At 37.8% G+C, this 20,640-nt stretch overlaps 2 protein-coding genes across 2 annotated transcripts; both read left to right on the forward strand.

Moving 5' to 3' along the window:
- The first annotated feature begins 1,200 nt into the window (after nt 1-1,200).
- Nucleotides 1,201-7,250, forward strand: smco1 (single-pass membrane protein with coiled-coil domains 1). The gene is made up of 3 exons (XM_003218326.4): nt 1,201-3,809; nt 4,519-4,668; nt 6,305-7,250. Exons 1-3 carry the CDS (start codon nt 3,688-3,690, stop codon nt 6,687-6,689), a joined length of 657 nt encoding a protein of 218 aa, XP_003218374.2. The 5' UTR covers nt 1,201-3,687; the 3' UTR covers nt 6,690-7,250.
- A 2,255-nt stretch (nt 7,251-9,505) lies between these two features.
- On the forward strand, nt 9,506-19,798 carry rnf168 (ring finger protein 168). Its single transcript, XM_062976512.1, has 7 exons — nt 9,506-9,663; nt 13,538-13,840; nt 14,071-14,147; nt 14,382-14,558; nt 15,506-15,612; nt 17,467-17,551; nt 17,931-19,798. The coding sequence occupies exons 2-7, from the start codon at nt 13,546-13,548 to the stop codon at nt 18,921-18,923; spliced, it is 1,734 nt and encodes a 577-aa protein (XP_062832582.1). The 5' UTR covers nt 9,506-9,663; nt 13,538-13,545; the 3' UTR covers nt 18,924-19,798.
- The last annotated feature ends 842 nt before the right edge of the window (nt 19,799-20,640 follow it).

Below are 20,640 nucleotides of genomic sequence, written 5' to 3' on the forward strand. Positions count from 1 at the left end.
TTGAAGCGATGCTCCTACGCCATCAACTCCGCTGGAGTGGCCACGTTGTCCGAATGCCCAATCACCAGCTCCCAAAGCAGTTACTCTACTCCGAACTCAAGAATGGGAAACAGAATGTTGGTGGGCAGGAAAAGAGATTTAAAGATGGGCTCAAAGCCAACCTTAAAAACTGTGCTCTAATTGGAGGTCAGCTGTGACCAGCAGTGCTGCGGAGTTCGAAGAGGCACGAACGGAGGGCTTAAGGGAGAAACGTGCCAAGAGGAAGGAGCGTCAAGCTAACCCCCACCGGGACCGCCTTCCACCTGGAAACCAATGTCCTCACTGCGGGAGAATATGCGGGTCAAGAATCGGTCTCTTCAGCCACCTAAGAACACACACCCAAGATGGAAGACAATCGCCCTCGAGCTACGAGGGATCGCCTAAGCCAGGGGTCCCCAAACTAAGGCCCGGGGGCCGGATGCGGCCCTCCAAGGTCATTTACCTGGCCCCCACCCTCATTTATAATATAATATTTTTATATCAGTTTTAATAATATAATATATTGTATATATTGTATATATATGTATATATTGTATATATACATATAATATTGATAAAATATTATAATGTTATACAATATAATACTAATAATAATACCATATAATAATATTAATTATATGTTATATATTACATATAATATTACAGTACAGTGGTATAGTTCAATGTAGTAATATATAATGCTAATATTGTGCTATGCTAATAATATAATATATTGTATGTACATACAGCTGCCCTGAGTTCCCTTCGGGGTGAGAAGGGCGGGATATAAATGTAGTAAATAAATGTAGTAAATGAATAAATAAATAATTTTGGACTTAGGCTCGCCCAAAGTCTGAAATGACTTGAAGACACATAACAACAACATCAACATCAACAACAACAACAACAACCCTAATTAACCTGACTATCTCATTGGCCAGAAGCAGGCCCACACTTCCTATTGAAATCCTGATAGGTTTATATTGGTTAAAATTATTTTCATTTTTAAATATTGTATTGTTTTTTATTGTTATTGCTGTTTTGCACTACAAATGAGATATGTGCAGTGTGCATAAGAATTTGTTCGGTTTTTTTCTCTCCACATGATAATTCGGCCCCTCAACAGTTTGAAGGATTGTGGACCGGCCCTCTGCTTTAAAAGTTTGAGGACCCCTGGCCTAAGCTTTTAAGAATTCCTTAATTGTAAACAATTGTGTTGAAACACCAAAACTTCCATTAATGGAAAAGAAAACCTTGGGATGCATCTATGCTGTAGAATGAATCCACTTTAATTGCCTTGGTTCAGTGCTATAGAATCCTAGGGGTTGTAGTTTGAAATGGTTTTGAGCCGTCTCTGCCAAATAACGCTGGTGCTTTACCAGACTATAAATCCCAGCATTGTATGGCATTGAGCACTGGCCATTTAATTAGAGATTATGTCCCTCAAAGAGGAGTTCCAGATACGGCTCCTGAAGCAGCATCCTCTTTTGCTTTTGCTCAGCACTAAGATTATTGCATGACTTGAATCTAATGTGTACCCCCAATGTTGCCAAGGCCAATTTGCCAAAAAAGATGAGCATTAAATTGGAGTAAATACAGTAATTAAAGCTTAAAATATAATTTTATTCCATATTTTGAAAATATAGGAATTTTCTGTGTTCAGAGTGCTAATCTTTTAAGATTTTGTCCATAGCAATATTGATCTATCAAACAAGCTCTATTGTATTTATCCATTTTGCTTATTGAATGTATATCCTGCCTTTCTAGCAAAGTGAGATCCAATTCAGCTAACAACAATTTAAAAGCAATAAAATTAAAACATTAAATTGCAAAAATTAAGAAGAAATTACATACCTAATATTATTAACATGGTCCTTACAATTAAAAAAATTAAAATATAATTTTAAGACATAATACTAATAAGTACAAAGGATTAAAGCATTGAAACGGTGCACCAATTGCATATACAAGCTACAATTAAAATGTACAGTTCAAATGCCTGCCTGGATAATAATGTCTTCACCTGCCACTGAAAAGAGAGCAGGGAGGGTCCAACCAGACCTCAGTTGGAAGGAAGCAACTATGGAGAAAGTTCTTGACCCACATATGCCCCTCTTTATAGAACAAAATGTGCTATATGTTGTGGTATTCAACAGAATGGTACATGAAAATAATAGCATGCTCTCAAATCCCCAATTTCCTATTTATTTCTTCATACTTTTACTAAATTAAACCAACCTGTTGATGAGACTTTGAGATCCAAGGAAATTTGCAAATATACCTAAAAACATTTTACAAGCAAATCTATTCTGTATAATACAAAAGGTTTTGTTTTGACAGAATAACAAATAGAATATATATGTTGGAACTTCAATAAAAGAGAAAAATAATATATTTCTCATGATACCCAAAACAGCAAAATCAACTTTTGAAGGATTTATACTCGCTACAGCTGCTAACTACAGTTTAAAGTACATTTACATTTGGGGTTTGGAGGGCAGTAGCTAATGGCAATCAGTATTTCAGAGCAAATTGCAACTGGTATATCGCAAACTTAAAATGAACTCCTGTGCAGTACAGGAGAGAATGCACTGAACTGGGATTTTTTTTAACCCTTTAAGGTTCACAATGGAGTCTGGCAGTAAAGTGAGCTCAGCAGTGTATTTAACAATGCAGCATTAGTGGGCTCCTGTTTGGAAATCCAGGATCTCGCCCAAAACAAGCAACAAAAAGTTATGACTTGTACAAACTTGCAAATAGTGAGCAAGCACTATTAGCAAATATGAAACTTTGTACCATATTCCAGTGTTCTAGTTCTCAACAGTTGAATATATCAAGACATTTTAGAACATGGCTCAGAATGCTTTGTATAGGTTTAATTCAACTTTACTCAGTACGGACACAAATGTAGTGCCAGTCTCTGGGATACTGGGGGAAAAATACCATAATTGCTGGGCCCCTACATCAGATAATTTGAGAAGCACTAATCTACTGAACAATGGCTTCAAACTACAGGAAATGAGATTCCAATTGGACATTAAGAAGAACTTCTTAACTGTGAGAGCTGTTAAGCAGTGGAACTCTCTGCCCTGGAGTGTGGTGGAGGCTTTTAAGCAGAGGCTGAATAGCCATCTGTTGGGGGTGCTTTGAATGCGATTTTCCAGCTTCTTGGCAGGGGGTTGGACTGGATGGCCCATGAGGTCTCTTCCAATTCTATGAATGAACCTCCCACAAGCACCTTAACATGAATCTAATGTACCTTAATCAAGCATTAGCAAAATGTTACAGCACAATATTAAATATATATTTTAGATGTAAGTCTCACTGAGTTCAATACAGTTTGATTCTGACAGATATTTATTCAGTTGAAACCTAAAATATGTTAATAGCCCCAAATAGAATATATAGACCCACTGAATCATGAGTTAACATTTATGCAAATCCCATTTAATTAGTTGGAACTTTAATACAATTCAAGCCATAGTGTACTTTTGCATGAAATTATATTTATTTCATATGTTGCAACAGAAACCTGTTGTAGCTGGCCAATTACATTCTAGTAAATAATGTGCATGTAGGCATGTGTTAATATGCTATACTTGGATGTCCGGTCTATAAAAAGCTTTAAGTGAAAGTTGACCTTCAATTCATGTTGTACCTCCTGTGTGTATGGCTGCTGTTTGCTGGAAAAAGAGCAGACAAGCAACCAGTGTTGATATTCACCTTTTCCTCTCCTTGAAGATGACTAAAGAAGCTATATCTCTGTGTGCTCTGAACAAGACATTAAACAGGTCAAAAGGGGGAAATGCAGAAGGACCTGCTTTGTTGGGGAAGGATTGTGTTAAAGAGTGGACTTTATCTTGGATGTTAGATATTTATTTAAAAATATTAATATCCTGCCCAGCTTTGAGTAACTGTAAAGCAGCATATGATATATAAATTTTGAATTATTGTTGATTATTAATATGAATAGTTATTAGACATTGTTTTCATTCTATATATAGATGATTAAATTAAATGAACACATCACATTCATTGTATAGAGTTAATATTTCCAAGTTTGCAATCTTTTATTTATGCTTTATCATTAGGTATAATTTTTCAGGGGTGGGTGTGGGTGGTGAGAGATTATCCTACGTAAGTGATCCTCATTAGATATGTTTTCATATGTTCATCAATGTTTACAAGTTAAGCAGTCAAATTTCACAGTGTTAGGTAACTGTATCCTTATTAACAGCGGAGGGGAAATATTGAGGCAGAAATTATAGGCTTGCCTATATTAAGGATGAGCCTTAACCTCTCTTAGGATCAAATCTAGCTGGGCCACACTAGTATTGTAAACTATTGTACACTAGTATTGTAAACTATTTAGACACACCCGACAAGCTCTGAAATGTACATCACTGTTGCATTGTGTAAGATGGGAATTGTGGCCTCCAGATGTTGTTGAGCTGTATTGAAGCACAGTTATAACTAGTCCTGGTTTTAAAATTTTAACAGAGTGGAGAGCAAACTGCAAACTATAGAAGCTCGATTCATTGTACTAGATTCTAGCATTCAGAAATTATCAGAGAAGTTTGGACTTTGGAGTACCGACTTGGAACATCAGATTGATCAGGATGAAATGTGGACATCTCTGCTAGAAGACAGGTGAGAAATTAGGTGAAAGCCAGGGCTTACTGCACTAACCACAGTTACTAGTACCAAGTAAAGTAGACCCCTCAAAACGATAGCTAGATGACAAGTCAACATTTAATGTGAATCCTATTACTCCAATAGGTTCACTCAAATTGAGAATATAGGCTGGAATTCTGCATGGGAGTTACCTCTTTGCATGTGGATGTACTTTGCTATATGGATAGTGCTCAATAATGGAATAACAGACAATGGTTAGCCACAATTACCATCCTTGTGTAGACAAAATGAATTGTTAGCATCACTTGCCAAGTGTAATTTACTGCCAAAGTATTAACATGATGATTTTAGGTATGCAGAACTTAACTTTTTAAGGAGAAGGGCCTTCTTTTTCCTAGCATTTTTGATTACCACAGAATGATAATATGTCTATTTAGGACTAATACCCATCGGGTTAAGTGGAACTTACTCCTACAGAAGTATGATCAGGATTGTAGCTTTAATCTTAGAAAGAAAAACAATCTTACCATTATATCCGTTACATGGACCTGAAATCTGTTTTAGCTAAATTGAATTATTTCTTGGATTTAATTCAAATACATATTTTTAAAGAAAAGAATGTGCCTCAGATATGGTTCTGCTAGGTGTTGCAGCACATCTCTGAAATTTTTAAAAACCCTTTCAAATTTAGGAAATCAATCAGCCTTTACTTTTGGCATTTTGAAGGTGCAGGTTTTTTTCCCCTGAAGTACAGGAGTTTGTAATGTGTATATATTACAAAAAAGCACTGTTGGTTGGCTATGAAAAACAGCATTATATCATCTCAGAACAACTCCATTTTACATATCTATAAGGAATAATCCAGATAACAGGCATTAATACTTCTTTGTAGTGAAAATCTTTTCTGTTACTGCAAAGGAATATCATATCAGAAGTCTTTTCAAGTTCTTTTGCTTATAAATTTCTGTGCTTTCCTACTGCCTTGACAGATTTCTCTATGTGCCATTTAAAATGGTTTCTCTGTGCTTTCTTTTTAAAATGAGAACCTGTGAGTCATCCAGTCTCACCCTCTTTTTTTTCCAAAATGAAATGTAAAATCACATGCTTGTGTTAAATTCCTTAGATATAACAGAATATCTTTTACACAATTCGAGTTCAAGCTTTAGGCTATAAACCTGCTGGACACAATTCCCTGGGAATAAGTTGCATCGAACTTCATGGGACTTACTTCTAAACAGACATGGATAAAATTGGACTATTAGTAATCCGACAGGGAGCTCTGGCGTGGACTGGTCCATGAGGTCATGAAGAGTTGAAAATGACTGAACGAGTGAGACGACGATGATTAGTAATCCAACGTAGGGTGAATTCACATAGTGGAATTAATGTAGTGTGACACCACTTTGACTTCCATCGCTTAATGCTATAGAATGCTGGGAATTGTAGTTTGATGAGGTCCCACTCTTTTCGGGGAAGGCTAAAAACTTTGTAAAATGACAACTCCCAGGATTCCATAGCATTGACCCATGCCAGCTAAAGTGATGTCAAACTACATTCATTCTATAAGATAGATGCAGCTGTGACCTTTCTTGAACTGTAATAAATCTTGAGCTTGGGAAGTGGGCAAATTTTAATGTTGTTGTTTTGGCAGATTCACATCTGTGGAGGTAAACCTTTTCTACAGCTACATCTGTGAAACTATTCATTGCTTACACTCTCACGTAGTAAAGAGGCTACCGGATCTGGCAAGAGGGCTTCCAACTCTGTCATCTATTTTGAGGCGAAAAGCAAAAAACCCGAGAATTAGGCTGGCATTGGAGACAGCGCTTGAGAAGCTGGGACTGCATGAAGGAGAAGTGAATGCCCTCTGTGTATTTTTCATTACACATAGCCGTGATGCCTGCTATTATCCTGCGAGACAAAGGGAAGGTTATACCAAAGATATCTGCTCCATGATCAACAGTGTGGTCAAGAACCAGCTCCTTCAACGCAGCCTGTTGTGTGCTGTTCAGGTGGTGGAAAATAGCAAAGTCTGAAGAGGTTACCCACAAATCTCTCAAAAGCATTGCTGAAATACATATCATTGAAAAGTCCTCCCTTCAAATCTGGCTTGCCATGCATCCCAGATTTTAAGGGACAGTCCCGTATTTTGACCAAAATGTCCTGCATCCTGTAACATTTTCCCCCAGGACGTCAATTGTCCCGCCTGTATTTTAATTTCATTGTTTATCAAAATATATGTGACATCAAACCTTATCACTATTTTGAATGCAATTTTAATATCATTTTACTCTGTTTTCATCTTGTTATTGTGTCTCTTATTTCCAGCTTCAACACCTGGCAACCCTGCTTTAAATATGTCCGCAACTGGGAAAAGTAACACAGTCCTGCCTTACAAATCTGTTGTAAAGTCAAAAAGGGAAATATATATGATGCTCTTTGTAAACTCTAAAGCACAACCGTAATAACTAGGTAATTCTAATTTTCACCACATCTTTTCAAATACCTTCAAACGATTCTACTGTGGGTTGCTGGCCAGGAATTATATTAAACCTTTTGTTTTATAGTTTCTATTCTTAAATAAATTAGGTTAATTCTTTTTTTCCATTTCCTTATTTTATTAACACATGTTTTATGGATACGAAAAGTCTTGGGAGGCATTCCGCAAGGATTGAAAAATAGTATTTCATAACTATTTCTTTCTGCCAGTGGTGAATTGTATTTGGTGGTTGTGTGTTTAATTTTTGCTTCTGAATTATTTTCTATCCCACTGGTTTTCAACCTGTTGGTCCCCAGATGTTTTGACCTTCAGCTCCTAGAAATCCTAACAGCTGGTAAACTGACTGGGATTTCTGGGAGTTGTAGGCTAAAACACTTGGGGACCCACAGGTTGAGAACCACTGCTCTATCCTTATTGTTCTTTTCCTTGGGCACCCAAAGGAAATTTAGGGTTATATCTAGTGGTAATCTTTTACTAGGCGAATTTCTTTTTTTTATTTGTATTTTTATTCAAGAAAACAAAATTCCAAATATATATAAAAAACATATGCAAGAAAAACATATTAAAAGCATCTGCATCAATAAAGTATATCGCAGTACAAAGTTTTCTTAATGTATTAATAAGATCAAAAAGTAAAGTCAACAAAGATACAATCATTATATATACTTAACATTAAATAATGACAGATGCCCCCGGTGCAGCGGGTGAGCAGTTCGAATCTGGGGAGCGGAGTGAGCTCCCGCTGTTAGTCCCAGCTTCTGTCAACTTAGCAGTTTGAAAACATCCAAATGTGAGTAGATCAATAGGCACCACTCCGGCAGGAAGGTAACGGCGCTCCACGCAGTCATGCTGGCCACATGACCTTGGAGGTGTCTACGGACAACGCCGGCTCTTTGGCTTAGAAATGGAGATGAGCACTAACCCCCAGAGTTGGACATAACTAGACTTAATGTCAGGGGAAACCTTTCCCTTTACTAATGATAGATGTAATAATAAAAAAGCATCAAATTTAGTTTAAAACTTTTCCCATCTATAGTATATTTCACTTATAGTTCTAATACATTTTTTCTAATTACTTGAATATGTTTAGCTTTCCCTCCCCTCTTATCCCTTTTCCCTTTCTTTGTGCCACCTTTACCTGGACCAACATAACTTATTCTTTATCTCCAGAATTTCATTGTTTCTGTTGCAAGTTTGTCCCCGTCTTTCTATAAATATACATTCTCCCCAGATTTTACAAAAATTAATTTGTGTCCATATTCCCTTTTTAACTTTAATGTCACAAGTCAGTCTGTTATTAATTGCTTTGTTCCAAACTTCCATTTTTCCAATTGAATGTCACTTTTATCATTCTGTTTTTTTTGGATTTTTTTTTGTTGTTGTTGCAATTATCAGTCTCGCTAGGAGCCTCCAGTGGCACAGTGGGTTAAACCACTGAGCTGCTGAACTTGCTGACTGAAAAGTTGGTGGTTCAAATTTGGGGAGTGGGGTGAGCTCCCACTGTTAGCCCCAGCTTCTGCCAACCTAGCAGTTCAAAAACATGCAAAATGTGAGATCAATAGGTACCGCTCCAGTGGGAAGGTAACGGCGCTCCATGCCGTCATGCCAGCCACATGACCTTGGAGGTATCTATGGACAATGGCAATTCTTAGGCTTAGAAATTGAGATGAGCACCAACCCCAAGAGTCGGACACGACTATACTAAATGTCAGGGGAAAACCTTTACATACCTTTACGTGTCAGTCTCGCCGCCGTTAATAGGTTGGAAATTAATTCCTTCATTTCTTGTGAGGATATAATATTATCATACAATGATAAAATTGCTATTTCTGGTTTACCTTTTATCTCTGTTTTTATTATTGCTCTTATTTCCTTGAATAATATTTTCTAAAAATTTTGTATAAAGTTACAGTTAAAGTCCCAGATCTAGGCGAATTTCTACTCACATTACGTAATTACAAAAATCTGCTCTGCTGGGTTGGAGTGATCTGAGGCTGAGATAGTGTGACTTCCTCTACGTCATCTAGAGTTTCCATGGTCAAGCATGATTTAAATCAGGGCATGGGCAAACTTCGGCCCTCCAGGTGTTTTGGACTTCAACTCCCACAATTCCCAGTTAGAAATTGTGAGAGTTGAAGCCCTAAACATGTGGAAGGCTGAAGTTTGTCCATGCCTAAATGATAGTCATCCAGACTCCTAGTCCAACATCATGCTGTCTCTTAATAATAGGACAGGGCGCCTTTAAGCATGGACGGGACGACTAAAGCTGGAGTGGGGGCGGAGCCTTCCGTGACTCAGGCCTGCGATTGGCTGCGATGCGTTCCCGCGCACCTGTGGAGAGAGGAGGGCTCGATCGTTTAGCAGGGATGTCGGTTGTCCCGTTTTGCGCATGCGCCGAATCCGCATTGAGCAGGCTGAGGCGTTTCTTCCGTTGAGCGTTATGGAGCTGAAGCGGGCTGTCCTTGTTCGTTCCTCCGAAGCCACCGTCTATTCTGCCTGCTTGTGAAGGTGTAAGTCGAGCCTGGCCTCTTTTTTTTTCCTGTTGGGGAAGCAAGGCCTAAGAATTCTCCGTAGATTTACCTCACGCAAAGGCGCCTGCGAGGAAGAGCCGAGGAGGAGAACAGTAGGCCTCGCTCCTGCCAGGCCTCTCCCTTGTTGGCTCTTACTTAGAACAGGATCTGTAAGGGCCTTTTCACTCCTAAACAGGAAATTAAAGTATCCCTTATCTGAAATGCTTGGGGCCATAAATGCTCAGGATTTTAGACATTGAAGTACACGCAAATACATCTTGGAGCTGTATTTGCTTCTAATAATAATAATAACAATAATAATAAAAACTTTATTTGTACACCGCTCTATCTCCCCGAAGGGATTCAGGGCGGTTTTCAATATAGGTAAAGCATTCAATTACCAACACAAAACCACACAAGACAACCGTAATAAAACATAACATAATTACTATTAAAACAAACATGCTCATTTAGAATTAAAAATCAGTTCCAGTACTACTCCATTGGGTGAAATTCAACTACCAATGGTCAGGATTCTAGAGTGGGCCTAGACAACTATGAGAAGCTGGGCCAGGGCTAGGTAAAAGTAAAGGTTTTTCCCTGACATTAAATCCAGTCATGTCCGACTCTGGGGGTTGGTGCGCATCTCCATTTCCAAGCTGAAGAGCCAGCATTGTCCGTAGACACCTCCAAGGTCCATGACTGCATGGAGCGCTGTTACCTTCCCGCCAGAGCAGTACCTATTGATCTACTCACATTTGCATGTTTTCAAACTACTAGGTTGGCAGAAGCTGGGGCTAACAGCAGGTGCTCACTCCACTCCCCGAATTCGAACCTGTGACCTTTCAGTCCACAAGTTCAGCAGTTCAATGCTTTAACACCCTGTGCAATTGGGGGCTCGGGCCAGGTCTAGTGCAACAAATAACATAGAGATGTGGGGCAGGGGGGGAGAGGTAAGGGCAGGGGGGGAGAGGTAAGGGCAGGGGGGGAGATAGCCAGGATAGAGCCTGGTTTACTCGATCTCAAGGCCTACTGAGCTGCTATAAGAGGGTTAGACGAGTGCAATGAGGTATCAAGGTATCGTGGGCTGGGGAAGTGGGTAAAGTGCAAGCAGGGTCCTAACTGGTGGCCAGGGTGGAGTCATTTTCAAAGGACTTATGGAATCACCAGGTTTTCAGGTCCCTGTGGAAGGAGGATAGTGATGGGGCTTGCCTTATCTCTTGGGGGGGGGGGGCACCACTGAGAAGGCCCTCTCCCATGTCCCCACCAACCATGCTTGGAATACTGATGGGAGCGAGAGGAGGGCCTCCCCGGAAGATCTAAGAATCCGCACTGGTACATAGGGGGACATGCGATCGCGGAGCTAGGCGGGGCCCGAACCATTTAGGGCTTTATAGGTCATAGCGTACACCTTGAATTGGGCCTGGCAACTTATCGACAACCAGTGGAGCTGTTTTAATATGGGTGTTATATATGTGTATACCAGGCATGGGCAAACTTCGGTCCTCCCGGTGTTTTGGACTCCAACTTCCACAATTCCTAACAGCCAGGCTCTTAGGAATTGTGGAAGTTGGGAGTCCAAAACACCTAGAGAAACAAAGTTTGCCTGTGCCTGGTGTATACATTTTCTCTCTCCATATATATATACAGTATATATATGTGTGTGTGTATGTGTGTGTAAATATATACACAATGTTTTTTTAAAACATATTTTGTGCCACTGAAACATCAGAAAGCAAAGATGCCACTAATCTCAGCCACCCCCATGGATGATGTGGGTGTATTTTGGATTTCAGAATTCCAGATAAGGAATGCTCAACCTGTCAATGGTTTTACTACAAAGTTTATTTTAAAAAAAATACTTTTTATTATTTATTGTTTTACCCCACTCCCACCCTCTGCCCCTCCCCCTGGGCATACAGTTTGTACAGTAAACCATAGAAATTAGATTTGAAATATCAGCCTTAATCTGTTTTTCCACTCCACTTCTTAATACATTCTTTCAATAATTCCTAACTGGACCCCACATACTTTTAATTGTAATAACCTTTTCTATTTTATCTATATTTTTCAACTTACAATTTGTTATTTTCACATTTAACATATTAAATAAATAAATAAATAAATAAATAATAAAAATAATAAAACATTTGTGTTCCACCCTGTTTCCTCGAGGGGACTCAGGGCAGATTCCAACATACAATGGCAAACATTCAGTGCCTCCGTAAAACAAACAAATACTGACATAAAATCCCAGAGAAACCCCACAATTGAAAATAGCATTAAAACCTAACATCAAATGAAAGCCTAACATCAGAAAATTAAACCTAACATCAATAAATGAAACTACACATAGTCAAACAAAATTATATAATAGCATAAAATCTAAGCAAACATCCACATTAATTTCCAGCAGCCAACTAGAGTTCACAAAACAGTGTGGTTTGGTTGTGTAGTCAAACGATGGTGATTGGGCTGGTGTGGGTTAGGAGAGTCCAAATCCAAAATAGTTCTCAACCAGGGGCCCGGTAGTGATCTTTCATCATCTAATCCTCTTCCTCTCCATATGCTAGTCAGCATAAGAAGGTCTTTATAGTTGTTTTTTGAAGGAGAGAAGGGAGGGGGGGCAGCTTTATTTATTTAGGGAGGGAGTTCCAAATTACCCCCAGTTTGTCAGAGCTCACTTTATCTTTTCCAGTCTCTCACTAAAACAATTTGTGCACATGCTATTAATTTGTCAACCACTCTTTCCTTTTGCATATTATACACTCCTGGTATCCTTGCATGTAATACATTTCTATTGCCCATTATTATTTGAAGAGTTAGCATTCTATTTATTTCTCCTTCAATTGTTCTCCAGTACACCTGTACTCTTATCACATTCCCATATCATGTGATTAAACACATCTCTTTGTTTATAGCTATGCCAACACCTGTCCTTTACCCTGGTTAAAAAAATGTGAAAGTTGTGCAAGAGTCCTATACCATTTTTGGTTTTACTAAAAAGTTTCTGTTGTGTTTGACCATACATCACTTAACCCTGGAATATTTTTTGGGCAGAAAACTTAACTGTTTAATTGTTATTTGTAGTGTGCTTTTCTCCCAAAGCAGCTCATAACCTTAAAAGCTATACAGTTACAAAATATAATTATTAGAATAGACCTATCACATATACTAAAACATGTATTAAAACAATTCCTAAAACCCTTTATTATTTTGGTATATCTCACCTTTTCTCTCCAAAAAGAGACTCAAAAGCAAAACAATGTTAAAAAATAACTTTAAAATATACCCTTTGAGACGCCTGATTTGGCCATGGTAGTCCACGCCTTAGTTACATCCCGCTTGGATTACTGCAACATTCTCTACGTGGGGCTGCCTTTGAAGATAGCTTGAAGCTACAACTAGTCCAAAGATTAGCAGCCATGAAATGAACTGTGCTTTCGGAAAGAGGCAGAAGAGATGTTACAGATAGAACATTTGTATTTGATTTTTGTCTGCTTTCTCTAAACAACAGTTCTATTTTGTATTGCATTGTTATTTTTTTCATTTTTTTTTTTCGTGTCAGGAGCAACCTGAGTTGCTTCTGGAGTGAGAGAATTGGCCGTCTGCAAGGACGTTGCCCAGGGGACGCCCAGATGTTTTGATGTTTTTACCATCCTTCTGGGAGGCTTCTCTCATGTCCCCGCATGGAGCTGGAGCTGATCCACACTCTCCCCAGGTGGGATTCGAACCTGGCAGCTTTCAGGTCAGCAACCCAACCTTCAAGTCACTTAGTCCACTACGCCATCTGGGGGCTCCATTGTTATTGATTCTAAGACAATATGCAATTTGTGAAGATATTGGTGATGCACTAAGTCACTTTCCCTTGCAGGACTGAAGATGTCAAAAGACTCAGAGGCTCCTCTCTTGTCTGACTGCCAGTGTAATATTTGCATGGACATTTTTGTGGAACCAGTGACATTACCATGCCAACACACACTCTGCAAATCCTGTTTCCAACTTACAGTGGAAAAGGCCACCTTGTGCTGCCCTTTCTGTCGTCGGCGAGTGTCTTCTTGGGCACGGTATAATGCCCGCAGGAACACTCTTGTTAATTCAGAATTATGGGCAAAGATTCAGAAACATTTTCCAGAAGAATGCCAGCGTAGAATTAGTGGACAAGACATAGAAGACAGTGAGTAAAATTGTATTTAATATTATGCACATAAAATCTACCTTGATCTGAGAATAGTTTAAATTTGCTATTATTCTGGCACTTACAGCTAATAAATGTTTACCATATAAAGTATATCACAATACAGTTTTGAGTGCACTGAGATTAATTTGCATCATTATGTTTTTTCATAGCAATCTTACATAATTGGTTTCTAATAAGTTTTCCTTTCCCCATTTTCTTTACCATAGCATTCTTACCTCAACCACTACGCTGCTTAAGTAAGCCTGGAGAATTAAGACAGGAATATGAAGCTGAAATAACCAAGGTAAATTTGAAAAGCAGAATAGCACCTGCTAATTGTTTTATAAGGGATCTCAGGCATCTGCACACAAACCTGGGTTACGGAAAGCAAAGGTTTTCAGCAGTTCACAAAATACTGGCAGATAAATCAAGCTAAATGTGCAAAGTTTGTATGAATTAAAGAATTAAGGTATCTGTGAAATGTATGATATATAAATGCAAGAGCAGGTTAGAAATAATGGGGAAATGCTTGGTTTAGGCAGAAGCAGAACGACGTGCTCATGAAGAAGAAGAGAGCAAAGCAAGTGAACAGTATATTCTAAGACTCCTAGCAGAAGAGGAGCAAGAGCAGAAGTTAAAAGAAGAATTGAAAAAGCAGATGGAAGAACAGCTTTTACAAGATGAAATGTTGGCACGTGAGCTCAGTTTTAGTTTGGTAAGTCAAACACAGTAATTCCTTGAACTTGGTTAAATATATTGGCACAGTTATATAATGGCATGCCTTTTTGTTGTTGCTTAGGTGGTAAATTCTGGACATGCAAAGCAGACAAATACTGAAAACATGTAGCCTTTGTACTATACTGTAGCCACAGTGTTTCTGTGTAACATTTTTCTAACCTTCAAACCCTCTGCTTCCTGTATACATAGTAACCTATCATTTATTTAAAATACAGTAATAGCAATATAAAGCTATGTCAAGAGGTATAGCTTAATTGTTTATACTGGGAGAATTTTAACTTCTGAAATTGCTATACAGTGTCCCCTCACTTTATTGCTGGGGTTAGGTTCCAGGACCACCCGCAATAAGTGAAAATCCGCAAAGTAGGGACACTATATTTATTTTAATATTTATACATTATTTTAGTAGTTATACACTCTTTTAAGTCTTTATCAACCAATCGTATGTTGATAAATCGCCGCCTCCTCCCGTTGCCGCTTGGGCTCCTTTTCTCTCCCTTTGGCTTCTCCTTCCTCCCTTCCTTAGGCTGTAAATTGTAATTTTTTATGATTTATAATAGTCTTTTAGAGTTTATTGAAAAACCGTGAAACAGCGAATCTGCAAAAAGTGAACTGCGAAGTAGTGAGGGAACACTGTAGCTCATATATTTTTTACCAATTTTAAAAAAAATTACTTTGGATATAATTAAATGGGCTTATTTGTTAGTGATTGCTGTAACTGATTCTGCCCGTTATTAATGCATCTCTGATTGACTCCATATCTGTGATTGGCCATGTAGGCACTTGTACTAATGTCCAGAAAGGATGATTTTGGGGGGGGGATGTTTGTGCATCAATATTTATGTGTATTAGGTAAGTCTTGACTTGTAAGAGTTACTGTAATACATTGTAGTCATTTTCATTTGTGTCTTTTTGACATTAAAGAATAGCTCTACTGAGGAGCGTATGCACAATGGTCTGCCTCCTGGTCCATCTCCTGATTCCTGCAAAACATCAAAAAGTAAATCAAGCAATTCTGCAGACATTAAAAAGTAAGTCAGATCCTAGGAGTAGTACCAGTAGTGATTGTTACAAGAGATACACTGCTATACAGTGTATATACTGTAGAGGAAGAGGCTTCCTAGTCAGATGATAACTTTGCAGTATCTCTGATTATCCATTAAAATGTGGAAGGATAGCATTAAAATAGCAGTCCTCAAAGTGTAGACACTGCTTTTGCAGAAGTCTTTCCACCCCAATTCATTTTTACCTTGGCAGGCTTGTTTCCTTCAGAGTGGACAACTGCACTTGTAAACTGAAACCAATCGTACCAAGAAATAAATGATATTGGCATTGTTTTGCATATTGTCTCAATTTATCCGGAATTTAGCAGATATAATCCTTTCATATGATTATATGTTTTTATAGATACAGTAGAGTCTCACTTATCCAACGTTCTGGATTATCCAACACTTTTTTGTAGTCAATGATTTCAATACATCGTGATATTTTGGTGCTAAATTCGTAAATACAGTAATTACTACTTAGCATACTGTATATTGAACTACTTTTTCTGTCAAATTTATTGTATAACATGATGTTTTGGTGCTTAATTTGTAAAATCATAACCTAATTTGATATTTAATAGGCTTTTCCTTAATCCCTCCTTATTATCCAACATATTCGCTTATCCAACGTTCTGCTGGCCCATTTATGTTGGATAAGTGAGACTACTGTAATAGAAAGCTTGATGTGATGATAAAATAAATAAGTTCTACAGTATGAAATATGTTAATTACAAAATGGAAGTAACATATTTTTTTGGTTGGAATTTAGTGATGTATTACATCTTTCTCTTTATTGGCTTTAAAAACAACAACAACACAGCACATATACTATCTCTTTGGCTTACTGCCTCGGAGGTGGAACAGAATGGATACTATCAAATGAACAGTTCCTGTTTGATCAATGATTGTGTCTTTAAAGTGCTGCATTACTCTTTGTTACCTGAAATATTTTTCACTGGAGATTCTAGGAACTGCATGCAAAAGAGTTTTCTGAATTTTCTGAATTTTGCTCATCATTATGTTTATTGTAACAGATTCGAATGGCCATCCCCCAGAAATGACTATAAATTATTTTTCATAGTTTCATAATGCACCTCTATTTATCTTGTTAAGTATAATCCAAAAGATCACTATTGCATTTAGAACACTGTTACCTTTGGGTTTTAGAAATAGTGGCTTACATCACATGTTGCATGAAACTATGATTTACCAGAATAAAACTATGTGTAAAACAATCTTATAGGTAAGTTGAGGTTACGTTTTGGGGCCAAAATTATAGCTTTTGATATGACCTATGAATAGGTTGAGGGTAATTCCGCAGAGAGAAGAAAATGCCAGTGCTACCTGTGGCAACAATCTGCTCCTGGCCGCTATCTTGACACCTTTCTCAGTTTCAACTGCATTGGTTATCACTTTTCACATGCATTGACAACTATAGCCAAATCCCAAGGATTGGGGGCTTGCAATCATTTCTCCATTTATAAAAGGGAAAAAGGATGACCCTGCAAATTACAGACCAGTCAGTCTTCTCATTGATCTATGGTGGATCAGCTTTCCCTAAATCCAGCTTGCTCCTTGGTATGTTTTCCTATTCCAGCCAGACCTAGAGTTTCTATGCAAGATGTCTTGCATATGGTAGTTTACTGATTGTATTGAGGAGACTGATTGGTCTGTAATTTGCAGGGTCATTCTTTTCCCCCTTTTCCCTTTTATAAATGGAATAGGGGTCCAGAAATCCAAATAGTTCTTAATGACCTTTGATGGAATTGCTTTGCCTAATTCACATCCTAAAGCACTGCATTTTATAGTCTGTAAAACTATATTTTTGTCCTCTTTAAGGTATTTGTCTCAAAAGTCCTGCAAGATCTTCGCTCCTAAGTTGCTTGTCAGAGAATCAGAAGAAGAAAATACCAGCTGTTCTGGGGTAATGTAAATGAAGATAAATTTATTGTATTTTTGTGGAATACATTTGGTGCTTCCTCTGATTAGAACAATTGTGTCAAATTTGTGACTTTCCAAGTGTTTTGAACTTCAGCTCCCAGAATTCCTTCCCATTGGACAAGCCGGCAGGGATCTCTGGGAGATCCAAATGACTGGAGGGTCATAAGTTTGACACCTCTGAAGTAGAACAACCTTGCAGAACTCTGTAGTTTATCAAGATATGGGCATGTACCATGTAGCTTTCAATGTTAGCTGCAGTTTATGATTATAAGGGTCCCTGTTTTTAAAATGAGTGCATGTGCAACCCTGTAAGAAGAACGAACTCTATTTGACAATTTTTATTTATGCTCTGTTTTTTCTAGGTTAGTAACAAAAATAGCTTTACATTAGAGAAAGAAAGAATGGATGAAATGCTCACAGAATCTCTCCAAACTATCAGTGCAACTAGAAATACTGTGGATTCTTATATAGAACCATCTTTGCTTGACTCCAATATAGGCAACTCAACTGAGCCTAGTTTTCCTGGCTTAGATCTATCATGTCCTTCCACTTGTAAAATGAATGGACTTGTCAGTGTCACAGATAGGGAAGACTGTGAAACTGTGTGTCTTTTTTCAAAGAGCAGTGAGGCTGGTTATGATGTAAAAAAAGACAATTTTACAGGAAATCTGGATAGGCCAAACCATCCAGGAAATGCTGCTCCCCAGGAAACACTTTTTTCTGTGACATCTGATAACCAGCAGGACAGTAGCATTCCAACCTGCAACCAAGTAAAAATGGAAAATAAAAATGAGTCACTAAAACTGTTTACTACAGAGATTCATAAGAGAAAATCTCAAGAATCACCCTCTAAAACAGTGGTGGATTTGGTTATGAACGATAAAAGAAGAAGAACTTTTACACAAATAGATGATGAAGATGATATGGACAATATACAGCAGCAAATATATTTGGAGCAAACAATTTATGAAAGATATAAGCAAGAAGAAGAAGATAGACTTTTAGCTCTGCAGCTTCAGAGGGAAATGGACAAAGAACAGAAAACACTAAACCGCAAAAAAGGTTCTCCAGATGAGTACCACTTACGCCCTAAAACATCTCAGTCAGAAAGGGAATTTCCAGTTCTTAGAAAACCTTGCAAGAATAGCCAGACTAACAGAGAACAACAAAAATCACGAAGAAGCTCTCATAATGAGAACCGGAAGCCCTCTAACAAACTTCAGACAAAGTCGTCTCCAAAAGGAGGGAATGTTTTGAACTGTGTCCTTAATAGCCCTGGCTCCAGGAGTTCAGAATTATTGCCAAACAAACAAAAAACTATTGTTCAGATGTTTAAGAGACCTGCAACCAGCTAGTAGATCAACAGCTGATGTGAAGATTTATAGCATAGAAAGGGACTATACAATGGATATTGTCGTGAAAATTTGATTTCATATTTCTGAGGGATCAGCTACTCCCGCTTTTATAATGTATGTGTCTCTTGATTGAAAACTAGTAGTGCCTGCTTTGTAGCTGTTAGGTATGACTTCTTTTTCCTTCCTAGTACATGCATGGTGTTAGGTAGTTCTGAATACCAAAAGGAATATTTGCTTAAAGCCATCATATACTATACAGCCGGTAGTTTTGTGTCAGAATGTGTAAGCAAAGGAGCTCCCTGTTACACCTCTACATTGTAAATGTATTAGAAAAGAGCAAATGGCTTTGATTTAGACTGGAGCATAATTTCTAATAAATAGATAGAACTATACTACTATTCTTGCTGTTTGTTGTGCTTACAAGTTACAAGATTTGTATGTTAAATATTCCAGAAGCCTTTTTTCACGCCTTTCTCAATGTATGTTTGCAACAGATTACAACGATGCCTTTAGGTCTTCCCATGTAGACTAGTTTTTCAGATCCATCATCTTATAAATCTTATAATTTGTTTAGAACATTATCTATTAAATTGACTTTTAAGTCTCTTGAGATTATAAACATAGTGTCAATGGACTTCTTCTGAATAAATTTTAAAATATCTTTAGAAATTACTGAAAGACAGAAGCTGTATTTGGATATATATGCATAATGAGGTTTTTTTGAAATGAGACCCAAGTCTAAACACAAAATGTATGTTTGTCTCATATACATCAAATACCCATAGACTGAAGGTAATTTTGTATAATATTTGTAATTACTGTATTTCTTCAATTCTAAGATACACTTTTTCCTATATAAACATCTCTAAAAATGGGGTGTGTCTAGAATCGCAGTTGTATTTTTGTTGGTGGTGGTACTGGTACTGAAATTTAGGCATATCTTACACTCAATAGCGTCTTACAATTTAAGAAATACAATACTTTATGCAGGAAACAAAATTTGTGTACACTGAAATATCAGAAAGCAAAGATATCACACAATAAGCCACCCACGTAGGCCCTTTGGGTTCCTGGAATATTTGGGATTTTGGAATTCTGGAAACAGGATGCTCAAATTATATTTATTAATTGAAATATCTCTGCATAGGTTCTCAACCCACCAAGTGATGAACAAATAAAAAAAATTGGACAGTACTGAGATTAAAAAATAAAAATGCACTGAAATGCTTTTCAACTCTTAAAATGCATGCTAAAAACAACTCTGGAATCCATTTTTGAAATGATTAACTAGGACTTTTTGACACTGAATAACATGTGGAACCACAGTTTTTGTTTACTGTCTACCCGAAAGAACTGAAGCCAGCCAAACCTTAGGTAGGGAGTTCCCTAGTAGGGGCACTGCCATAGGGAAAATCCTTTACATAATAATAATAACAACAATGACAACAACAACAACAACAACTTATTTATATTCTGTTCTATCTCCTTGAGGGGACTTAGAGTGGATTATAACATACACAGATAGGCAAACATTCAGTGCCTTTAATACAGTGTAATAACAATTAGATACAAATACACAGAACAAAAGTAAAGGCTTCCCCTTTCATCCCTGGCTTTTTGTGGGCAGTGCTCTTGTTCCATTTCCAAACCAAGGAGCCTGTTATCTGTAGATGCCTACTGGTCATGTTGCTGGCATGGTTGCAAGGGCGCCTTTATT

Source organism: Anolis carolinensis, chromosome 3, assembly GCF_035594765.1.
Source record: "Anolis carolinensis isolate JA03-04 chromosome 3, rAnoCar3.1.pri, whole genome shotgun sequence".
In the NCBI taxonomy this organism is placed as follows: domain Eukaryota; kingdom Metazoa; phylum Chordata; class Lepidosauria; order Squamata; family Dactyloidae; genus Anolis; species Anolis carolinensis.

Coding starts and splice junctions, on each gene's coding strand:
- smco1 (XM_003218326.4), top strand. CDS start 3,688: ATGGCTGCTGTTTGCTGGAAAAAGAGCAGACAAGCAACCAGTGTTGAT. Junction 3,810..4,518: donor CTGAACAAGACATTAAACAG/GTCAAAAGGGGG, acceptor AAATTTTAACAG/AGTGGAGAGCAAACTGCAAA. Junction 4,669..6,304: donor ACATCTCTGCTAGAAGACAG/GTGAGAAATTAG, acceptor TTGTTTTGGCAG/ATTCACATCTGTGGAGGTAA.
- rnf168 (XM_062976512.1), top strand. CDS start 13,546: ATGTCAAAAGACTCAGAGGCTCCTCTCTTGTCTGACTGCCAGTGTAAT. Junction 14,148..14,381: donor ATGAAGCTGAAATAACCAAG/GTAAATTTGAAA, acceptor TGCTTGGTTTAG/GCAGAAGCAGAACGACGTGC. Junction 17,552..17,930: donor AAAATACCAGCTGTTCTGGG/GTAATGTAAATG, acceptor TGTTTTTTCTAG/GTTAGTAACAAAAATAGCTT.